Source organism: Oryctolagus cuniculus, chromosome 1, assembly GCF_964237555.1.
Source record: "Oryctolagus cuniculus chromosome 1, mOryCun1.1, whole genome shotgun sequence".
Classification (NCBI taxonomy): Eukaryota; Metazoa; Chordata; class Mammalia; order Lagomorpha; family Leporidae; genus Oryctolagus; species Oryctolagus cuniculus.
In genome coordinates, this window is record NC_091432.1 from 122,737,645 (window position 1) to 122,760,241 (window position 22,597).

The 22,597-nt window shown below is 37.6% G+C and overlaps 1 protein-coding gene across 5 annotated transcripts in view; it reads right to left on the reverse strand.

The window, feature by feature from the left end:
* Positions 1-22,597, reverse strand: part of ARHGAP32 (Rho GTPase activating protein 32) — a 318,668-nt gene that overhangs the window by 148,119 nt on the left and 147,952 nt on the right. For 4 of the 5 annotated variants that reach the window (XM_070048333.1, XM_070048334.1, XM_051847957.2 and 1 more), the window contains 3 exons: positions 6,949-7,040; positions 6,396-6,437; positions 5,913-5,997 (listed from right to left, as the gene is read on the reverse strand). In XM_070048333.1, the coding sequence (XP_069904434.1) occupies positions 5,913-5,997; positions 6,396-6,437; positions 6,949-7,040 (219 nt within the window). The remainder of the gene's footprint in view (positions 1-5,912; positions 5,998-6,395; positions 6,438-6,948; positions 7,041-22,597) is intronic. The other variant, XM_070048328.1, reaches the window with a different exon arrangement.

A 22,597-nucleotide genomic window follows, 5' to 3' on the forward strand; every position in this document is an offset into this window, starting at 1 on the left:
GGCAGAGTAGACAGTGAGAGAGAGAGACAGAGAGAAAGGTCTTCCCTTTTGCCATTGGTTCACCCTCCAATGGCCGCCGCAGCCGGCGCGCTGCGGCCAGCACATCCCACTGATCCAAAGGCAGGAGCCAGGTGCTTCTCCTGGTCTCCCATGGGGTGCAGGGCCCAAGCACTTGGGCCATCCTCCACTGCACTCCCTGGCCACAGCAGAGAGTTGGCCTGGAAGAGGGGCAACAGGGACAGAATCCAGCACCCTGACCGGGACTAGAATCCGGTGTGCCAGTACCACAGGTGGAGGATTAGCCTAGTGAGCCGTGGCACCGGCCACAGCAGTGTCTTAAACGCTCTGTCTAAGGGGGAGAAGAGACAAGGTTCACAAAGGAGCTCCCATAAATCCTTGCAGGAAATGCTAAGGAATAAAATAAGAACTAACTGAAGGTTTTGAAAAAGGGGCACAACATGATCTACATCAGCAAAGAATCATTCTTGAGGCCAGTGCTGTGACAGGGAGTTAAGCCACTCCCTGGGTGATGTTGGCATCCCATCTGGGGGCCAGTAACAATCCCAGCTGCTTCGCTTCCTATCCAGCTCCCTGCTAAAGCACCTGGGAAGGCAGAGGAAGATGGCCCAAGTGCTTGGGTCCCTGCCACACAAATGGGAGACCCAGAAGGAGTTTCAGGCTCTTGGCATTGGCTTGGCCCAGCCCTGGCTATTGTGGTCATTTGGGGAGTGAACTAGCAGATGGAAGAAGAAAACTCTGTGTCTCTCCCTCTCCTTCTCTTTCAGTAACTCTGCCTTTCAAATAAATAAAATCTTTAAATGAAAAAAAGTCATTCTTGCTGCTGTTTCAACACTACAAGGCTATTTAGATAATCCTCCCTTGGTGATAACAGTTCAACTTATGGTGATGATAGAGAAACTGGTGTATGAAATCATATTCTAGAAGTATTTTAAGGGCCAAGCCAAGAAATTCACTGATGGACAGAATGTGAGAACTGATAAGGAGAAATCCAGCAGGCCTCCAGTTATCAGCTGGCCCCGGGACAGAGCTGCAGCAACTATTTACAAAATCGGGAGGACAACAGGAAGAGCAGTTTGAGAGGAGACTGTTCTAGGCAAGCTAAGCTGCAGATGCACATTAGGTATCCAAACAAAGATGCAGTCAGCTGCAAAGATAAGGTGGGAATTCATGAAAATGCCCTTTGCACCTTGTATATGGCATTGGTAATACTGACGCAAATTACTTACATCTGAATTGTTTTATAAGCAAATGGTCTTTTATCTAAATAAAACTGATAACTGGAGGGCCAGCACTGTGGCACTGCACTTACAGCTGCCACCTGCAATGCCAGCATGCTGTATGAGTGACAGTTCCTGTCCCCGCTACTCCACTTCCAGATCCAGCTCCCTGCTAGTGGCATGAGAACAACAGCGGCAGATGGCACAAGAGTTTGAGGCCCTGCCATCCATGTGGGAGACATGGATGAAGCTCCTGGCTCCTGGTTTTGGCCTGGCCCAGTCCCAGACGTTGCAGCCATCTTGGGGGATGAACCAGTGGAAACAAGATCTCTCTCTCTCTGTAATTCTGATTTTCCAATAAATAAATAGTTCTTTTTTTAAAAGCAATCATTGGAATTTATAACACACAGAATTAATAATAATTATTCTCATTTTATAAGTAAAACCTCTATGTTTTGGATATGGTTTAAGTGTCTTTCGAAAGGAAGGTTCTTCTGCCAGAAACTTGGCCCCAGAAGTGGTGGAATCATTAAAAGGCGAGGCTTATTGGGAGGTAATAATTAGGTCAACGAGGCACCACCCTTGAGAAGGATTAATGCTGGTTTCACAGAGTGACTTAGTCCTCGAAAGAGCAGGTTGTTCCTAAGTGAGGCCACTCCAACACACTTTGTGCCTTCCACACAAAGCAGGTTCCTTTTCTGCTTCTCTGCCATGCTGCAAAGCAGCCAGGGGAGACCTCACAGGATGCCAACGCCAATGCCATGTTTTTGGCCCTCTAGGACTATGAGCTAAAGAAACCTGAAAGTATGTCATAATAAAAATCAAAAGAGGGGGTGGTGCTGTGGTACAGCAGGCTAAGCTGCCACCTGTGATGCCAGCATCCTATATGGGTACTGGTTAGAGCCCCAGCTGCTCCATATTTGATCCAGCTCCCTGTTAATATGCATAGCAAAGCAACAGAAGATGGCCCAGGTACTTGGGCCCCTATACCCACGTGAGAGACCCAGAAGAAGCTTCTGGCTTCAGCCTGGCCCAGACGGGCCACTGCAGCCATTTGGGGAGTGACCAGCAGATGGAAGAACTCACTATCTCTCCCTCTCTGTCTCTGTTAACTCTATCTTTCAAATAAATAAAATAAGTATTTTTGAAAACATTAAAAGAGTAATCCATAAGCTGTACTTTGGAAATTTATATTCATTAAATAAATGTTAAAAAAAAAACATTAAAAGAAAAAAATAAGAAAGGAAGAGGGGTGGGAACATGGGCAGCACAGAGGACAGGGTGGGAAGTATCACTCTGCCCCCATATCTGTATATATAAAATATATGAAATTTGTTCACTTCGTATAAATTTTTTTAAAAATTTTTAAAGGAACCTCTTTTCTTTATAACATACCCAGTCTCTCAGGTATTTTGATATAGAAACACAAAACAGACTAATACAAAGCCCTAATGCAATGGAGTAAGCCAACTGACAATTCCATGCCTACTAGTATACAATGGAGCTGCCCAGAATGGGACTGATAACCTACGACAGACATATGTTACTCAGTTTTCTTATTTTTGTCCTCAGAACGTGTTTCTACTCTTATATTAAAAATAAGTGATATGGGATTCATTTTCTATAAACATGCTTGGAATCAATGTGCTAGAGTGGGGGCTGGCATTGTGGCACAACGGATTAAGTTGTCACTTGCAATGCCAGTGTCCCTTACATGAGTACCAGTTCATCTTCTGGCTGCCCTGCTCCCAATATGGGTCCCGGCTAATCCACCTGGAAAGCAGCAAAGGCTGGTACAAGTACTTGGGCCCTGTCACCCATGTGGAAGACACAGATGGAGTTCTGGGCTCCTGGATTCAGCCTGGACCAGCCCCAGCCATCTGGAGAGTAAACCACTAGATAGATCGATTAGATATCTCTCACTTTCTCTCTAACACATGCACACACATGTGCTCTGGCTCTGGTTCTACCTTCCAAAAAAAAAAAAAAACTACCATAAACAGGGCTGGCATTTTGGTGCAGCAGGTTAAGCTGCAGCTTACAAAGCCAGCCTCCTATATCAGAGTGCCAGCTCAAGTCCCAGCTATTCTGCTCCAATCCAGCTCCCCGCTGATGTGCTTTGGGAAGGAAGCTAATGATGGTCCAAGTAACTGAGCCCCTGCTACCCATGTGGGAGACCCAAATAGCACTCGATACTTCTGGCTTTGGCCTGGCTCCAGTCCCAGCCATTGTGGCCATTTGGGGAGTGAACCAGTGAATTGAAGATTCTCTAGCTCTCTCTCCATCTCTCTTTGCAACTTTTCAAATAAACAGATAAATCTTTAAAAGTAAATAAATCTTTTTAATGTGCTAGAACTTATTTTATACAAAGCAAGGTAGTGGTAAAGTAACAAGAATCTAATATTAACTGCTTGTAGTAACAAAATGTAGGATTGTTTGGAGGTTTATGTTGTTTTTGGTCTTCTTTAAATGGCAATCAGTCCATAAAAATGTAAAAAGAGAGAACAACCAAGTCAAAAAAAAAAAAAAAAACATAAACATGTAAGTCAAGTAAGGTTGCTATTAGAGTTCCTTTACCATTCAACTTAGTTAACAAAAACTAGAGCTTTTCTCCTGATTGTATATGACGTCGGCTGATCCCAATAGGAAACAGAAGGCAAACAACCTTGGAAGATATAGTAGGTAGGGATCTGTCTCCAAAGACATTACACAGAGGGGCAAGACTGGCTGGAGAATGGATTTCACATGGGAGGTGTGTCAGAGAGCGAGCCTGCGCAGAGGGAAGAGTCTGGAGAGGACACAGGGGAGGTATCTTGGCTGATTTCCTTTGAACTACCTCAGCCCCAATGCTCCAAGAGCCTCGTGGTCAATAACCACAATCACGAAAACTCTCAGTCATTTGCCTCACAAATGAAGGGTCACAAACTGAGTTAATACCACATCTTCTTTTCCTGTTCTGCCTGAATAGCGGAAACATATATATAGGATAAAATTATGAGTGGTGGGGGAAAGACAAAAATGGTACAGCTCTTTAACAGGACGATTACAAGACTGTGCAGTGGTAGGAAACCATCAAACACATTCCTGCCCACCCCCAACAATTAACACAGTCCTCCAATTAACAGGACAGAATCCTAACATTACTTTCATTCAACAAACTCTCAGGAGAGTCAAACCCAGTTGAATAACTATTGTCTGTGCCCTACCCACATCCTCAATGACCCTATAATAAACTCTTTAATGATAAAGTTAAAAACTACAATGTTGTTTAGGACAACCTCATTCACCGCAGAGATAAAGGAAACAAAACCCAACAAGGCTGAGCTACTTGTGCAGGTCACAAGCTGCTTAAAAAACATAAAGGAAATTAGAATCTGTATTTGCTAAGGTGAGTAGTTTCTCTATTCCATTGCATCCCACTTACCAATGAAAGTTTTATTTTTATTTCAAATCAGAAAATTACTGATCTACTATACAATATCAACATTTTAAATACCTCACATGGTTTTAGATCTCTATAGTTCTAATTCTTTTCTTGATGCTCACTAAAACTCCTTTATAATACTTATTGCCTACAAAAGAGCCCATTTTTAAACTTGTAAAGACCAAAAAATAAATTAACTAGAAAATAATTTCATTAAGTTGTAAGTTGTGTAGATTAGATTTATTAAAATGCATTAACAGTCAGAAAATAAAAATATATTCATGAATGTCTTCTTAATCAGTTCTTCCTGACCTAACAAATTCATCACTGTTAATGGGAATCTCAAGGATATGCAGATTAAAGAAACAAAATATCCTTTGTTTGATTTCAGAGTAGTCAAGTATTAAAAACCTCTAATTTCAGATAAATTGTCAGTTTATCTGAAAGAGAAATGTCCTTCATCTTCATAAATCTTACAGATCAAATTCATCTAATTTTATATTAAATAAAATCATAAACAGTAGCATACTGCAGTATCAATCATGTCTTGTAAGTTTTCTTTGGTAGAGAGATTAAAATTAGGGGGACTGGCAAAAGGGAGAGAACCTATCTTTACTGTATGCAGAAATTAAGATATTTTTTCCTCTGTTTAAACCTATTTTAGAAAAACAAATGCATAAAGAATGATTTTTGTTCTCCTAAGAAAAAGAAATTTTTAAATGGTTGTTTCATAATTTTTTTAACATTAAGCTGTCAATGATTTACAGTAACAGCAAAGTATTTACCTCTACGCCAACAAGTTAGATTCTGTAATTATATGTAAATGGAAATGCTAATAACATCAAGACATTTCTGAAAAAAAAAAAAACTCAGGTGAAACCATTTTAATCTGCCAAGTATCAAAATCCAAAATAATTAAGACAAGGTAGATTAGGAAACTTACAAAGCTGCTCCACACACCCTTGGACATATGAATACAATACATGATCCAGGGCACAAAATCGGACAAACGAAGAGGAAGGACTGATTTTTCCTTAATTGATATATGTTAATGTGATGGTTAATTTTATGTATGAATTATGAGATGAATTCATACATGAAAAGTGTTAGTCAACAGAAAAGAATTTTTAAAAATTTCCTCAACCAGTAAGACATCAGTAGAAGAAACTATTGAAAAGTGTCACCTATCAGAGATATATATTGTATACACATATAATTAGTTCAGAGCTTCAGAAATGCCTTGAATATACCTGTATGCTGCCAAACTCAACGTTCTCATAATGGAAATGCGCACATTCAGCCATCCTTGGAAAGTGACCTTTAGTGAAGGGTAACCTGAAATACATCAAAATAAGTAAGAAATAAGATAAAGGAAGTCAAAATTGCCTAGTCTAAAGTGAAAACACAATGAGTGTGAGAGCTCATGCAAGCAAAAATACTTAATAAGCACATGCGCATGAGGCACATATAGCCACACAAACTCTTTCAGAAATACAGAATCAAATAAATGAAATAAATATTCGCATTTAGTGCACACATCAAAAATAAAACATTTTATATATACACATACACATATACATATATATGTATTTATATATATATATATACACTCTTCTAATTATGACAATCCAAGTCAACATCCATAGAAATATGTACTTAAGCAAATTTTAAAGAAACGGATTCTGAACAGCCAGCTTCCAACCAGAAGCAACACAAACAAAACCATATTTTACCTGTGAATGTTGTCATAGCCCATCAGTCCTGGAGCAGTGGACCTGGATGCACAATGAATATCTTTATCCTATCTTCCCTCTACTTACACATGAAGTACAGCTATCTAACATTTTATAAGTGAAAAGACAGTTTTGTGTTCAAAACAGAACAGGATAAGTTCAGATATCTGTCATCTATTTCAGGTTTTTCAAAGGCAAAACTGAAATCAAGCAACCTTTATAAGCAACGGAGTCTATTTTGCTAAATGTGTAAGAGCAGACATTAAAGGTACTAAGAAGAACACACTTGGTTTGTTCCTGTTAAAAAATGTAACCTTTAAGACAGTGACATTCATCATTTTAAGATAAAAAATAAACAGTAATTTCAGACAAGCAAATAATCTGCAGCCCTACTACATTGTTAAGCCACAGTTTCAGGATGTACAGTATAATTTAATGTATGAACAGCAACAGCATATTTAGTAAGGAATTTAAAGAAAAGTTTTAAGAGAACTGAAGAAATGATTTTCCTTTATAGAAATTCATTTAGAACCCACTTCAAAGTAAAACTTACTTTTTCACATGTTTAACCTTCATACTGGCTGTACTGCCACATGTCTTAAGAGTAAGATCTCCAGGAATCTCTGGCACATCTGCTCCTCTTGCCTTTAAAAACAAAAATGAAGACAAAAAAATGTGTGACTATCCCTTTGGTATCAGTATTTCTTAAAAAGCATATTGTAGTTAATTTTCTTGGTTCTTCTGACTTTGTACCAAAAGGAGTACATTTCAATTTACTAAAGTTTTTAAAGTTATTATTTATTGAATTTTAATCATTAACTAGTAAGTAATGTTTTACATTCATCAAATTTAAATATTTAGCTTTATAGCAGAAGAGAAAACTTCCTGTGAAAATAAGAATTATCATGCTCTTGTAATCAAATTTTAAAATCAAATCATGAGTCCCACTGGACACTAAATCTCCTCAGGAGCAGTTAAAATAAAATAACCTTGATTACAAATATTAATAAAAGCTAAAGCAGTAATGTAAACATAATGAGATCATACATGCATTTCTCAGTGTAAAACCTGAAAATGGCAATTAAATATACTTTTTTTTTTTTTGACAGGCAGAGTGGATAGTTAGAGAAAGAGACAGAGAGACAGAGAGAAAGGTCTTCCTTTTGCCGTTGGTTTACCCTCCAATGGCCACCATGGCTGGTGCACTGCGGCCTGTGCACTACGCTGATCCGAAGGCAGGAGCCAGGTGCTTCTGGTCTCCCGTGGGGTGCAGGGCCCAAGCACTTGGGCCATCCTCCACTGCATTCCCGGGCCACAGCAGAGAGCTGGCCTGGAAGAGGGGCAACTGGGACAGAACCCGGTGTGCCAGCACCACAGGTGGAGGATTAGCCTATTGAGCCGCGGCGCCGGCCTAAATATACTTCTAATACTTCTTATTCCTTAGACTGTCATAGTATTCATACAAGTAAATTCCTTTTACTTGGGGATACACTTAGCTGTTTCATTTTTAAAAGTAACTGAAAACTCAAAAATTTCTTAACGGAACAAATGAAATAAAATCAAGTGCAAATATCTGTCTTCAAAAACAAATTTATGATATAACACTTGTATTTGTAAAAGAAAAAATAAAACTGAAATATTATATTCCATGACAACAGCCACATGATTTAACAGGGAAAAATATGAGATGAACACTTAAAATGAAATTTGAGAGGCTAATCATAACCTTCATATGGACTGATTTTGTTTTCTCATTAAAAAAAAAGTCAAGATAATTAGATACATGTTTTCTAAAAAATACCAAGTTTTCAAAGATATGAAGTAGCATGGATGCATAAGAATTAACCCTTGGTATATTATCATAGCTCACTGGACACAATCTTTGCTTGACAAGTTTCTTTTCTTATCAAATTTAACCATTAATTAAGGTTAATATTTCATGATCAATCATTCTTAGATGTCTTTTAACTCCTTTGTAGAGGTCTTTCAAAAAATAACAGTATTTCCTATTTGCTTTAGTAATGCAACAGAACTCATTTCAACTTGCAATTACCACATGGAGTCACTGAAAATTAAATAAATATAAGATTGAATCTTACCTATTTTTCCTCTACCTTAAAACAGAATTATTTCATAATCCTATTATTATTTAACACTCATCATCATTTACCATTGATTTACAATGAACCAAAACAATTTTTAAAAGATTAAAATAAAAGTTTTAAAAGAAAAAAAAATGAAGGAATCACCTAAAAAGAGTGATTGGTAAATTTTTTCTTCAAGGGCCAGCAGTTTCAAACTACTCAAACCTGCTACAGTAGTACAGAAGCATCCACATACAAATGACCAAACATGACCATGTTCCAATATAATTGTATCTGCAAAAACAGGTGGCCAGGAAGTTAAAGGTACCCAACACCTGACCTAAATGTTTGATGCCATAGTGAAATAAACTCTCATCCAACTTAAACATTGTGTTGCCCAATTACTGCACTTTTAAGAAAATATTTAAAAAGCTCAGAGACACCATCTTCAAGGTCTACATTTTTATTTCATTGAAAATACTTGCTAACTCACCAGTTTTCATTTTTTATTCATAACAGAAAAGAGAAGAAAAGCAACAAAGATGGCTTACAAAGATGAGAAACTCAATTGTGTTGAGGAATGTTCCTTATATACTGAATTTGCTTAAATCTTTCATCATAAAAGGATTTTGTATTTTATCAAATGCATTCTCCACACCTATTGAGATAAGCATATGATTTTTGTTCTTCAGTTTGTTAATGTGAGGTATCACATTCATTGATTTGCAAATGTTAAACCATTCTTGCATACCAGAGATAAATTCTACTTGGTCTGGGTGAATGATCTTTCTGATATGTTGTTGGATTGGATTAGTCAGTATTTTGTTGATGATTTTTGTATCTGTGTTCATCAGGGATATTGGTCTGTAGTTGTTCTCTGTTTTATCTTTTTCTGCTCTAGGAATTGAGGTGATGCTGGCTTCATAGAAGGAGTTTGGGAGGATCCCCTCTAATTGTTTTGAATAGCATAACAAGAACTAAAATTAATTCTTCTTTAAACATCTGTTAAAATCTGGCAGGGAAGCCATCTAGTTTAGGCTTTTCTTTGCTGGGAGAGTGTTCATTACTGATTCAATCTCTATCTTGATTATAAGTCTGTTTAGGTTTTCTATGTCTTCATGACTCAATTTTGATAGATTTTGTCCAGGAATCTATCCAATTCTTCTAGATTTTCCAATTTTTTGGCATATAGTTCTTTGTAGCAATTTCTGATGATTCTTTTTATTTTGGTGATATCTGTTGTTATATTTCCATTTTTATCTCAGATTTTATTGATTTGGGTCTTCTTTTTGTTTTTTTTCTTAGTTGGGCCACTGGTGTATCAATTTTGTTTATTTTTTCAAAAAAAAAACGGCTCTTCATTTCACTAATCTTTTGCATTTTTTGTTTAAATTTTGTTTGCTCTCTAATTTTAATTATTTCTTTTCCTCCTACTAATTTTGGGTTTGGTTAGTTTTTTTTTTTTAATTTCTAGGTCCTTGAGACACATTTATAGCTTATTTATTAGGGGCCTTTACAATTTCTTGATGTATGCACCAACTGCCATAAACTTCCCTCTTAACACTGCTTTTGCTGTACCCTGTAAGTTTCAATATGCTGTACTGTCACCTTCATTCATTTCCAGAAATTTTTTTATTTCCCTTTTGATTTCTTCTATGACTCATCATTCATTCAGGAGAATGTTGTTCAGTCTCCATGTGTTTGCATGTGTTCTAGAGATTCTTGAGTTGTTAATTTCGAGCTTCATTCCATTGTGGTCAGAAAAGATGCATGATATCATTTCAGTTTTATTGAATTTGCTGAGACTTGCTTTATGGCCTAGCATATGCTCTATCCTAGAGAAAGTATCATGCACTAATGAAAAGAATGTGTATTCTGAAACTGTGGGATGAAAAGTTTTGTAGATATCCGTTAGGTCCATTTAGCACAGTGTAGATTAGCTCTGTTGTTTCTTTGTTGACTTTCTGTCTAGTTGATCTGTCCTTTGATGAAAGTGTGGTGCTGAAGTCCCCTATTAATATTGTACTGAAATCTATGTCTCCCTTTAGATCCATTAACACCTGTTTTAAATAGCCAGGCATTATGGCTTTGGGTGTACATATATTTATTATAGTCACATCTTCTTGTTGAGTTGATCCCTTAATTATTACCTATTGCCATTCTTTGTCTCTTTTAACAGTTTTTGTGTTAAAGTCTATTTTGTCTAATATTAGTATGGCTACACCTGCTTCTTTTTGCTTTCCAAAAGCATGGAATATCTTTTTCCATCCTTTCACCTTCAGTCTGCGTGTACTTTTGTTGGTGACTTGTGTTTCTTGTATAGGCAGCAAATACATGAGTCTTGTTGTTTAGTCCATTCATCTAGTCTGTATCTTCTAATTGGAGAATTTAGGCCATCTACATTCAAGGTTACTATTGATAAGTAACAACTTGGCCCTGTCATTTCTCTGCAAATATTCCCATTGTTTACTTTGGATTTCCTTCGTACTTTTACTGGGACATTTTCTGCCTTCACATTCTTTCATAATTATGACTATCTTTCTGTGTTTCTGTGTGCAGCACAGCCTTAATCATCTTTTGTAAGACTGGATTAGTGGTAACAAATTCTTTCAATTTCTGTTTGTTATGGAAGGTCTTTATTTCAATTTTATTCACAAACAAGAGATTTTCCTGGTATAGTTTTCTTTTTTCATTTAATACTTGATGGTTTTTTTTAAAGACTTAGACTATGTTTCTCCATTTTTTCCTAGCCTACAGGTTTCCGAGAAGAAGTCAGGGGCCAGCATCGTGGCGCACTAGGTTAATCCTCCACCTGTAGTGCTGGCATCCCATATGATCGCTGGGTTCTAGTCCTGGTTGCTCCTCTTCCATTCCAGCTCTCTGCTGTGGCCTGGGAAGGCAGTGGAGGATGGCCCAAGTGCTTGGGCCCCTGCACTCGCATTGGAGACCAGGAGGAGGCACCTGGCTCCTGGCTTGGAGCGGCATAGTTCCCACAGTTGTGGCCATTTGGGAAGTGAACTAACCAAAGGAAGACCTTTCTCTCTGTCTCTCTCTCTCACTGCCTGTAACTCTTCTGTCAAATAAATAAATAAAAAGATAAGAGGTCAGCTGTGAGTCTAATTGGAAATCTTCTGAAAGTAATCTGGTATTTCTCTTGTACACATTTTAGAATCTTTTATGTTTTACTGCTCCAAGTTTGACTACAATGTGTTGTGGTGATGATCTTTTCTGGTCATGTCTATTAGGACTTCTATGTGCCTCGTATTTGGACATCCCTTTCTCCAAATTAGGGTAGTTTTCTGCAATTATTTCTCTGAATAGGCCTTCTAATACATTCTCTTTTTCTATATCTTCAGAAACTCCTAAGACCTGTATGTTTGACAGTTTTCCAAAAGTCTCCAACACTGTTTTTAAGTTTTCTAATTTCTCCCCTTTTTTTCACCTTTTGGTCTGAGAAATTTCCAAAGATTTGTCTTCTAGTTCGGATATTCTCTCTTCTCCCTCACCAAGTCTATTCTTAAGGCTTTCCATTGTATTTTTTACTTGACATATTAAATTATTCATTTCTAATATTTTAGTTTGATTTCTCTTCAAAATATCAATCTCATGGGAGAATTTTTCTCCCATGTCATGTATGGATTTCTTTAACTTGTGAAATCTGCTTCTCATTTCTTCTGAGTAATCATATGATCAATCTTTCCAGGCATTTCATCAACCTCATCATCTTCACATTCAAATACTGAAGTGTTGATGTGTTCCTTTGTGAGGGTTATGTTGTCTTCCTTATTCTTGTTTCGTGAATTTCTGTGTTTATTTTTAGGCATTTGTGGAAATATTTGTCGGTTTTTTCCTCTGATGGATTTTATCTTTGAAGTATGTCTCTGCGGTTTGGTGGAATCTCTGCTCTTTCCCCATTTATTCACGATATGATCACCATTTAATTATGCTTCTAAAATGGAATTATAATACCGCTGCATAGAAATAGCACTATTCAACAGAAAATTAAACAGACCATAGAAGGCAAGGAAGCACATGTTCATAAAAGCACACACTATTGGCATCTAAAGTCTCCATGTTTCAAAACAACAGTGAAACCTAGTCATGAAGACACCCAAATCTCAGGGTCCCTGAATCCGATTCCAGACTTCAGTTCTTGACTCTAGTTTCCACCAGTGCCGATCCTAGGAGGCAACCGTGATGACTCAAGTAATTCGACTTTTATCACCTTAATGGGAGGCCTGGATTGCATTCCTGGCTCCCAGTTCCAGCTCCAGGCTAATCCCGGCTTTTTTGGGTATTTGAAAGAGTAAATCCATGGCAGAAAGGTTGTTTGTTCTGTATCTCTCTCTGTTTCTCTGTCTCTCTCTTTGTCTCTCTCCTTTCCTTCCAACCTTCCTCCTTCCCTCCCTCTCCAATAAATAAGAAATATTAAGGCTTTTATTTTTATGTTTTATATATCTATCTCTAGTGATAAATAGATATTCTTAAAAGGTAAATCTGTTTCAATTATGTTTGAATTATAAACAATAGACACAAAGGAAGAATTCCAAACACTTTAAGGGAATTAATACAGCAAACAATGACTTTATCTCCTCACTGTCCCCTACATTCACTTTCATATCTTTTGTTCTCACTACGTGATTCAACTAACAATGTGCTCCTTGCCCTTATCTAAGCAGCCCTCATTGTTGGGCAGACCTGGAAGCAGTACAGTGCTCCACTCTAGCTGCCATGCAGACACGTAGTAGCTAGAGTGAAAACCCACTCTTCTGGAATGGGAAACAATGGAGGAGAAACTGTTGTATACAGACTGCAGGGGTCGCTGCGGCTCACTAGGCTAATCCTCCGCTTTGCGGTGCCAGCACACGGGGTTCTAGTCCTGGTCGGGGCGCCGGATTCTGTCCCGGTTGCTCCTCTTCCAGTCCAGCTCTCTGCTGTGGCCAGGGAGTGCAATGGAGGATGGCTGGAGTACTTGGGCCCTGCACACCATGGGAGACCAGGATAAGTATCTGGCTCCTGCTGTCGGATCAGCGCGGTGCGCCGGCCACAGCGCGCCGGCCGCGGAGGCCATTGGAGGGTGAACCAACGGCAATGGAAGACCTTTCTCTCTGTCTCTCTCACTGTCCACTCTGCCTGTCAAAAAAAAAAAAAAAAAAAAAAAAGACTGCAGGGGTAATCCTTGGTATCTTCTCCTCTCTCTTTTCGTTACCTGGATGTGACAACAGCCCCAGTCTGAAAAAACTTTGTGTAGTACCTGCAGCCAAAACACTTAGAAAATTCAATATTTCAAGCCAGAGAAAACAGGAAAACAGCCTTGGAGAACCAGAGTGTGTGTGCAAAATCCTCACCAAGAAAGAGTTGAATAAAAGTACAGAAATCACTGTAAAACTGATTTTTTAAAAACTGAGTGGAAATGTCAGTCTGTACCCAGCCAAGCTGATGCCCAATAAAACAAAGTTAACATCATCCAGATGATTTTTATACGAGTCAGTCTCACAACATAAAGTTCAGAAAATCCATGTCACAACCCAAAATTACTAGCACTACCCAAAATCACTCAAATATGAGCAACTGCCCAAGGCAAAGACAATCAAGAAATGCCAAATCTAAGATGAAAAATGAGGAGTTTCCAAAGAGTTGATGGAAAATGCATACTATGAAAAAAATTATGCAAGGATTTCCAAATTAATGCACCAAAATATATCCATCTTTTAATTCATTTTTCCAATAACTTTTGGAAGTACCTTTGTAGAGGTTGGACAAATCAGACAAAAACCTTAAAACAGATACTGCATTAGATATCAAAACCAATAAAAAAGACTGGAATTCTTTCAGGAAAAATGGGAATTTTTTAGGTCTAAATGAAAAGTTAGAACTAAAAAATATAGTGTCTGAAGTGGCTTGGCTCAATAGCGTAATGGAGAGGAGAGATGGAAGAGTAAGTGACTCTGACAATATACAGAAAGAAATTAACCAATCTAAAAAAACTGAAATATTTAAAAAGGTTGAAAAACCTGAAAAGATCCATAGATATCTATGGGACAATAACAGAAAATGTAACACAACTTTAAATTCCAAAGGTGAGGAAAAAAACACATCAGAATGGGGAGGGGGGTGATTCCTGAAAACTTTACAAATGTGTTCAAGTAAATACAGTTACAGATCAGCAAAATCCAAACAATAAAAAAAAAAAAAGAAAACTACAAACCAAAATACCAGAAATACCTTGAGAGCATTCAGAAGGAGAGATTCACTACACATAAGGGACAGGGCAGCAGGGGTAAGATTTTCAATTATGGATTTCTCAGCAGAAAGCACAGAACCAGAAGACAGTGGGACAACATACATAAAATGATGACAGGAGAAACATTAACCCAGAAAACTTCATCAAATGAAAATATCCTTCAGAAATTAAGTAAAAACAAAGACATGCTCAAATCAAGGAAAATTAAAAAAGAATCTGTCACCAATGGATAGGCTCTAAAAGAAATGCCAAAAGGATCTTTGGTTAAAAGGAAAATGATACTTTAGATGAAGTGAAACGTGTACTTTCTAGTACTTTCTGGTGCCAAGGAATGGTAACAAAAATGGTATTGGATACATATAACAGATTACTAATGTCTTCTTAAGTTCCTTTTATGTGTCACTGAAAGCAGACATTATAACAAAAGGAAGAAGTTAAAGGGACTTTAGATGGGGGTAAGTATAAATTTTTACTTGAAGTGTAAAGTAATCTTGAGTAGAATATGAGAAGCTAGCAATCAAAACCAACAATATAAAAAAAAAGAAAGAAAATAACATGACCAAATGGATAATCTTAGGAATGCAAAGTTGGTTTAATATCTAAAAACAATCAATGTATCTCAGTACACAAATAAAAAATAAGAAAAAAATTATATGGTATTCAATAAGGCAGTAAAAGCAACTGAAAACATTCCAAATCCTATTCATGAAAAAAAAAAATCAACAAATGAACCATTAAAAAATAAAAATAAAAAAATGAACAAAACCCAAAGAGAACATCCTTCATGTGACAAGAAGTATCCAGAAAGAAACTAAAGGTCTTTTCAGCTTGATGAAATATCTATCATATCAACAAATTTGATCAAATCTCTATCATGTCAGCAACAAGACAAAAATACATGAAATTACCAAATCTATTCAACATTATTCTGGAGGGCTTAGGGAGCACAATCAGAAAAGTAAAAGAAACAAAAGACTGCGCACATATAAAATCCAAAATACACCAACTCACAGAATTAATCAAAGAATTCCTCAAAGTATCTATAGCACTAAGATATCTATATGAAAATTTAATTACACTTTACATATTTATATATTAGCAACAAATAAGTAGAAAACAAAATTTTAAAGCAACACCAATTACACTGAAGAAAACATCAATTATTAAGGCTCATATCTAAAGAAAAATCTGAATGTTCTTGCTATGATCTGAATGTTCATGTCCTCCCCAAATTCACATTGAAATCTAAGCCTCAAAGTAATGGTATTCAGAAATGGGACTTGGGGAGTGATTAGATCATGAGTACTCTACCTCCAGGAATGAGATTACTTTTAAGAGAGGCTTGAAGGCAGGCTGTTTGCCTCATCCACTGACTAGGCAACAAAGACAGCACCATCTACGAGAAGCAGGCCCCTCTGCACACTGAATCTGCCAGCACCTTCATCTGGGACATCGCTGACTCCAGAACGACGAGCAGTAAGTTTCAATTGCTTATAAACCACCCAATGTAAGGTATGTTCTTATAGCAAACTGAACAGACTACGACAAAGTTCTGCAGTAAGAATCACAAATGGTGCCAAAAACTTAAAGAAAACCTAAACGCACATAGTATACATAGACCTCATTTGCACACCCTGAAAGATGCCATACTATTAGGATATTAATTCTCTCCCAAAATTATCTACAGGTTTATCTGTGGATACTAGCATGCTAATTCTTAAAGCTTAATGTGGTTTTGCAAAATCTGAGACTATCAAGCCAAGAAGCACAAAGCTGGCAGACTTTCTCTACCAGCTATCAAAATTTATTGTGAAATTATAGTAACTAAGACAACTGCAGTACTGGTCCAAATCTCGAATAATGGACAAATAAAGCACACTTGAGAATTCAGATGGCAGCCAGCCATATAATTATCTGATTTATGACAAAGGCACCACAGCAACCTAAGTTGGGGGAAAAATCATTTAGATAAGTGCATTACTTAATCACATTTCTATAGATAAAAATAATGTGGACCCCAACCTCATATCACACACAAAAATCACTCTTAGACGGTTCAGAGACCCAAACATCAAAAGTAACCGTGTTCTTCTAGAAAATACCTTGATAACATTGGGATGGGCAGAATGTTTTTAAAGGTATACACACACACAGAAGAAATTTAATAAATTAGGTATCACAAAGCTAAGAATTTCTATTTAACAAATGATAGTATTAAGCATATGAAAAAGTAAATCAGAGTCTGGGGGAAAGAAAACTTGAAACCCATAAATCAGATAAAGGACTAATACCCATAATTCGGCCGGCGCCGCAGCTCACTTGGCTAATCTTCCACCTACAGCACCAGCATCCTGAGTTCTAGTCCCGGTTGGGGCGCCGGATTCGGTCCCGGTTGCTCCTCTTCCAGGCCAGCTCTCTGCTGTGGCCTGGGAAGGCAGTGGAGGATGGCCCAAGAGCTTGGGCCCTGCACCCGCATCGGAGACCAGGAGAAGCACCTGGCTCCTGGCTTCAGATTGGCGCAGTGCCAGCAGTGGCAGCCATTTGGGGAGTGAACCAACGGAAGGAAGACCTTTCTCTCTGTCTCTTTCTCTCTCACTAACTCTGCCTGTCAAAAAAAAATTTAATTAATTAAATTTAATTTAAAAAAAGGACTAATACCCATAATTTATAAGGAATTTCTAAAAGTCAACTTTAAAAAAGACAGGCATTGTGATCCAGTGGGTTAAGCTGTCACTTGCAAACCAAGTTCCAGTTCAAGTCCCATCTGCTAGGCTTCCCACACCACTTCCTGTCAATATGCCTGGGAAGGTGGCAGAGGATGACATCCAAAGTCCTTGTGCTCCTAACACCCATGTAGGAGACCAGGACTGAATCCTGGTTCCTGGCGTGGGCCTACTCCAGCCCTGGATGTTGTGGCCATTTGGGGGCTGAATCAGCAGATGAAGACTGTTCTCTCTCTCTCTCTCTACTCCCCACCTCTCTGTTACTCTGCCTTTCAAATAAATCAATAAAAAAAAAAAAAAGACAACCCAACAGAAGAAAAAGGCAAACCTTGTATGAATACATCACAAAAGAGGATTATCAACAGTCAACGAGACTATTAAACAAAAATCATCACTTTAGGATCACAAGTAAAGACCACAGTAAGAATCTATTAGAATCTAGACACAGAGAATATATTGTAGGATTTTGTGCATAGGAACAATGGTTACCTTTGATGGGAAAGACACCGACTAGTAGACACTCAAGAGAAAGTTCTGAATTTCATGAAAATTTCTGTGTTTAACCTTGGTCATCATAACACAGGAAGAAAATATAGGCAAAAAATGCATCAAGTTCTACAATAAAGATCTGTGGCTCCTTTGTATACAAGTTATACCTCAATGAAAAATAAATGAGAAAACTAAATGGAAAAACTACCTAACAGCATGACGTTGTGGGACTGTCCCCTTTGTGGGCTTCCTCCTGGTATCCTCAAATGCAAAAGCCTTTTTTCGTATGTTGACGCTCCTTTCCTGAAGTCTCCCTACCTTATGTTTAACAATAGGTATGATCATATTTTTTAAGTTCTTGCTTTCTTAGAACAGCTACTTAGTACTTAATCACAAAGGTACAAAGAGAACACAAAGTCAAAAATGCAAGTCAAAAGTCAAAAGCGTTAAGCCAGGGCAGGCATTTGGTACAGAAGTTAAGTTGCTGTGTGTGGTTCCTGCCTTCCAATTCAGAGTTCCTGGGTTCAAATCTCATCCTCACTTCTGATTCCGGCTTCCTGCTAATGCACACTCCAGAGGTAACAGATGACAGCTCCAATACTTGTTCTCTGCCTTCCATATGGAGAGCCAGACTGAGTTCTACGTACCTGGCTTCTGTTGAGGGCATTTGGGGAGTGAACCAACAAACAGGACATCTTTCAGTCTCTCTCTCTCTCTCTCAATTCCTTTCAAATAAATTAGGTGGACTTTTTTTTTTTTTTTCAAATGCAAGTCAAGCAACCTGAGCACACTCAAGAGAAGCAAAGGCCTAACTTGTGGAACCAGAGAGACTATGCACAGTAACATCGTTTCCATCAGGACTCTCGGAGTGAGGGTTTCGCTGGCCAGAAGTTCCAGTGCTGGAGTGAATCTCAGTCCCGTACACAGCCTGCTCCAAGCACCCCCGAAAGAGCGTAACCTTGTCAGTGCTTCCTAGCACTAGCTGTTTGTTTGTTTGTTTTTTAACCTAACTCATAAAAATTTTCCCCAGATCCCTGACTAGGGACACAGATTTGAACCATGCCTCCTGTTTCATTTGCTAGTGGCCACACTAAACATAAAGCTTTTCTTTTCCCAAAAAAATGGTGTCACAGATTGGTCTTTGTGTGCATCAGGCAGTGACCTACCTCATTTAGAAATGACAGAGGAAAACTACAGTCCAATCTCATTTGTTAACAGAGACACACAGAAATAGCCTAGAGCCTTTAGCCCAGAGGTTAATATGCCTGGATCCCTCAGGGGAGTTCCTGGGTCTGATTCCCAGCTCTAGCTCCTCACTCCAGCTTCCTGCTAACACAGATGGTGGGAGCCAGCACTGATAGCTCCTGCCACACATAGGGGAGACACACAGCATTCCCAGCTCCTGGCTTCAGCTCCAGCTGTTGTGGGCATTTGGAAAGCAAACCAACAGACTGGAGCACCACTCACTCACACTCTCTCTGTCTCCCTCCCTCCCTCCCTCTCAAATAAAACTTGAAAATGATGTTTTAATACCCTTAATAAAATAACGAAGCAAATCCATTACTGAATTAATAAAAGAAGAATCACAACCAAACTCATTTTGTTCTAAGAATACAGGACAACTTAAAAATCTGAAAAATCTATTATTACTCAATCTTAATGATAATAAAATTGAGGAAAATAAAAAGCTTTCTATAAAAAACTCAGCACTCATTCATGATAAGAACATCTAGCAAGACTTCAGGTTAAGATTGTAGATTAAAGATATATTTATTTTGGCTCTCTTTTAAATCTTACCAAAATAACACTGATTTTCTTCTTCATCATTTTCTTATATTTGGCAACAGTCAAAAATGTCATATGTTTATCATTACTCTCTGCAAGACTATTTCTAGTTATTAAAGGATAGAAATAAGGATGGATACATTATGTTGCATATACACAACAGAACAGACATAGCTATAAAAATTAAGTGGAAGATACCAATCTATACTATGGAGTAGTCTTAGCATATATTAAGTGGGAAAAAATTTGTGTAAGAACGGGATACTCTTTCAAAAAAAAAAAGAGAGGAAATATAAAATTAGATATGCATTTTCTTACACTGAAAAACCAGGAAGATAAATAAAACTAATTTTAATGCTCACTTGTGTATGAAACAAAAAGAGAGGGATGGAGGATACAGTGCTTTGTGTTTAGTAGTTCAGATATTGGGGCCATATAAACATTCCAAGAGTTTTAAAATTAATTTAAATGGAAATGGAAAAAGGACAATCCTTAAAAATAAAAAAAACTAAATAAAATAAATAAACCTAATTTTAAGTTGATGGATTAAACACACAGAGAGAGGAATTACTGCAAATGACGGTAAAGCAAGGCAACAGATTCCTAGTAGGATATATACTACAGATGAAAAGAAGCAAACTATTTCTTGTAATACTGACATTATCATTTTGAAACTGTTAAAGTTGAAGACTAAAACAAACAAGTAATTGTTAATGTCTCCAAAAACTTAGTTTTCAGCACAAGAGATATCAATACAAAAATCAAAGAAATTAAGTAGAAACTCTTATTCATTTCTTCTGCAATTTTCTGAATTGTGTGCTTGCCTATGCGTGCATATACATTTGAATAAGGCAGCTGTAATGACAGAGCAAATGCAGGAGCTATAATGAATCTTGATTATACCAAGTTATAGAGCTGTGTCTTGTGGCATACCAGTGTGTGTGATTTTAAAATGAGAGTTTAATAGTAATACAGTTACATAGATTTGGAGGTGACTAAATGCTGAAGAATGTTAAATAATGTGCCACAGGAAGGACTTTTATTTCTAACTTTCTCAGCACATTTTTTTAAAAGACAAATCTGCCTGTGTGAGAGAACGGCATATCATACTCACAGACAGAAGAAAACTGAAAAGGATGCTATCAATGTAAATGACATATTCAAAGGGAATTTTTAAAGGTCTAACACAGGGGTAAGTGTTGTGCCACAGCAGGTTAAGTGCCACTTGGGACACTCACATCCCATTTCGGAGTGTTCAAGATCCAGTCCCACCCCCACTTCCAATCCAGGTTACTGTGAATGTGCACCCTGGGAAAGGACAGGTAATAAAAGCTTAAGTACTTGGGCCCCTGCTACTCACATGGGAGACCCAGATGGAGTTCCTGCCCCAGCCCTAGCTGTTGTGAGCATTTAGGGAATGAACCAAATGGGTGGATGAATGATTTCTGTCTCTCTGTCTCTGTCTTGGCCTTTCAAATAAGTAAAAATAAATAAAACTTTTTTAAAAGGCTACAAAGATAAATCAAAATGGATGTGAAGCTTACCAAGAATAAAATTTACAGCGCTGAGTTTTTACTGAAAGCTCATTTACATAAGTATAGGTGTGTAGAATTCACTTTGTTTAACAAGAATTCATGGAACAAGATCTAAGGCTTACAGTTTACCACAGCTTAAAGTAATACCAAAGTATAACCTTACTAGGAAAAAGCTAATACAGTTTTTTTAAAAATACAGCATGTATAACAAGGGAGGTATTTGTTTCCCCGTAATCTGAACCAGTAACCACATAGGGAAACTTCATCCGTTTCAGGAAAATATAATTTGATATGGAAAACTTGTAAATCAGAATTTATCCTGTCTGTTTCACTAGTCCCTAACCCAAAAAATATTCCACCAATCATACACCAGTACAGATTTTAAAGACTGTTTCGGATAGCCTATTCTCCTGATCCCACATCCAAATAAAGCACTAACACTGACTAGGTAACCATAAAGTGATTTAACAGTGGTGAAAGACAGCGCTCTAATGTACAACCATAAACAATCCCCCACTCCCCACTCCCCATATGTGACTCTCCTCCAAATACTATAAACACCATCTAGACAGATAACTGTAGAATGCTAATGAATATTACAGGTTTTTAAAAGAAAAGAAAGAGGTGGGGTAATGTTGTTTAATAATGTTTAATTCAGAGCTGAGAGAAATTTCATTCAGCCATTCCACCATAAAGAGAGAAATGCAACCAAGAGCAAAAAGGCAATTTACATAGTATATTAGTGAGAGCATTTGAATTGAATTTTTATGACAAAATCTATAATATCTAACATAGACATTTAAAAAGGGTTAGCGGGAGGGAGAGAAGGAAGGAAGAGAATATCACTATGTTCTTAAAATTATATCTACAAACCACACTGAATCTGTTGAAAATTAATTAAATTAAAAAAAAAATGGCTGGGGCCAGCATTGTGATGCAGTGGGTGAAGTTGCTGCCTGTAACCCTAGCGTCCCATATGTGCACTGGTTTGAGTTCCAATTGCTCCACTTCCAATCCAGCTCCCTGATAAAGTGCCTAGCAGAAGATGGCCAAATGCTTGGGCCCCTGCACCCACGTAGGAAACCTGTTAGAAGTTCCAGCCTCCTGACTTCGGCCTGGCCCAGCCTGGCTGTCTCTCGCTCTCTTTCTGGAAGGCAGCTATGCTCACCACTATACCACCAACGCCTCCTTCTCTCTCTCTCTCTGTAACTCTGTCTTTCAAATAAATAAATCTTTAAAAATTAATAAATTAATAACAATGGAATTCAAAAAAGTGAAAAATTGGGACAATGAAAATGTTTTTCCCATATCAAAATATGAAAGAAATATTTATTTTGTAAGA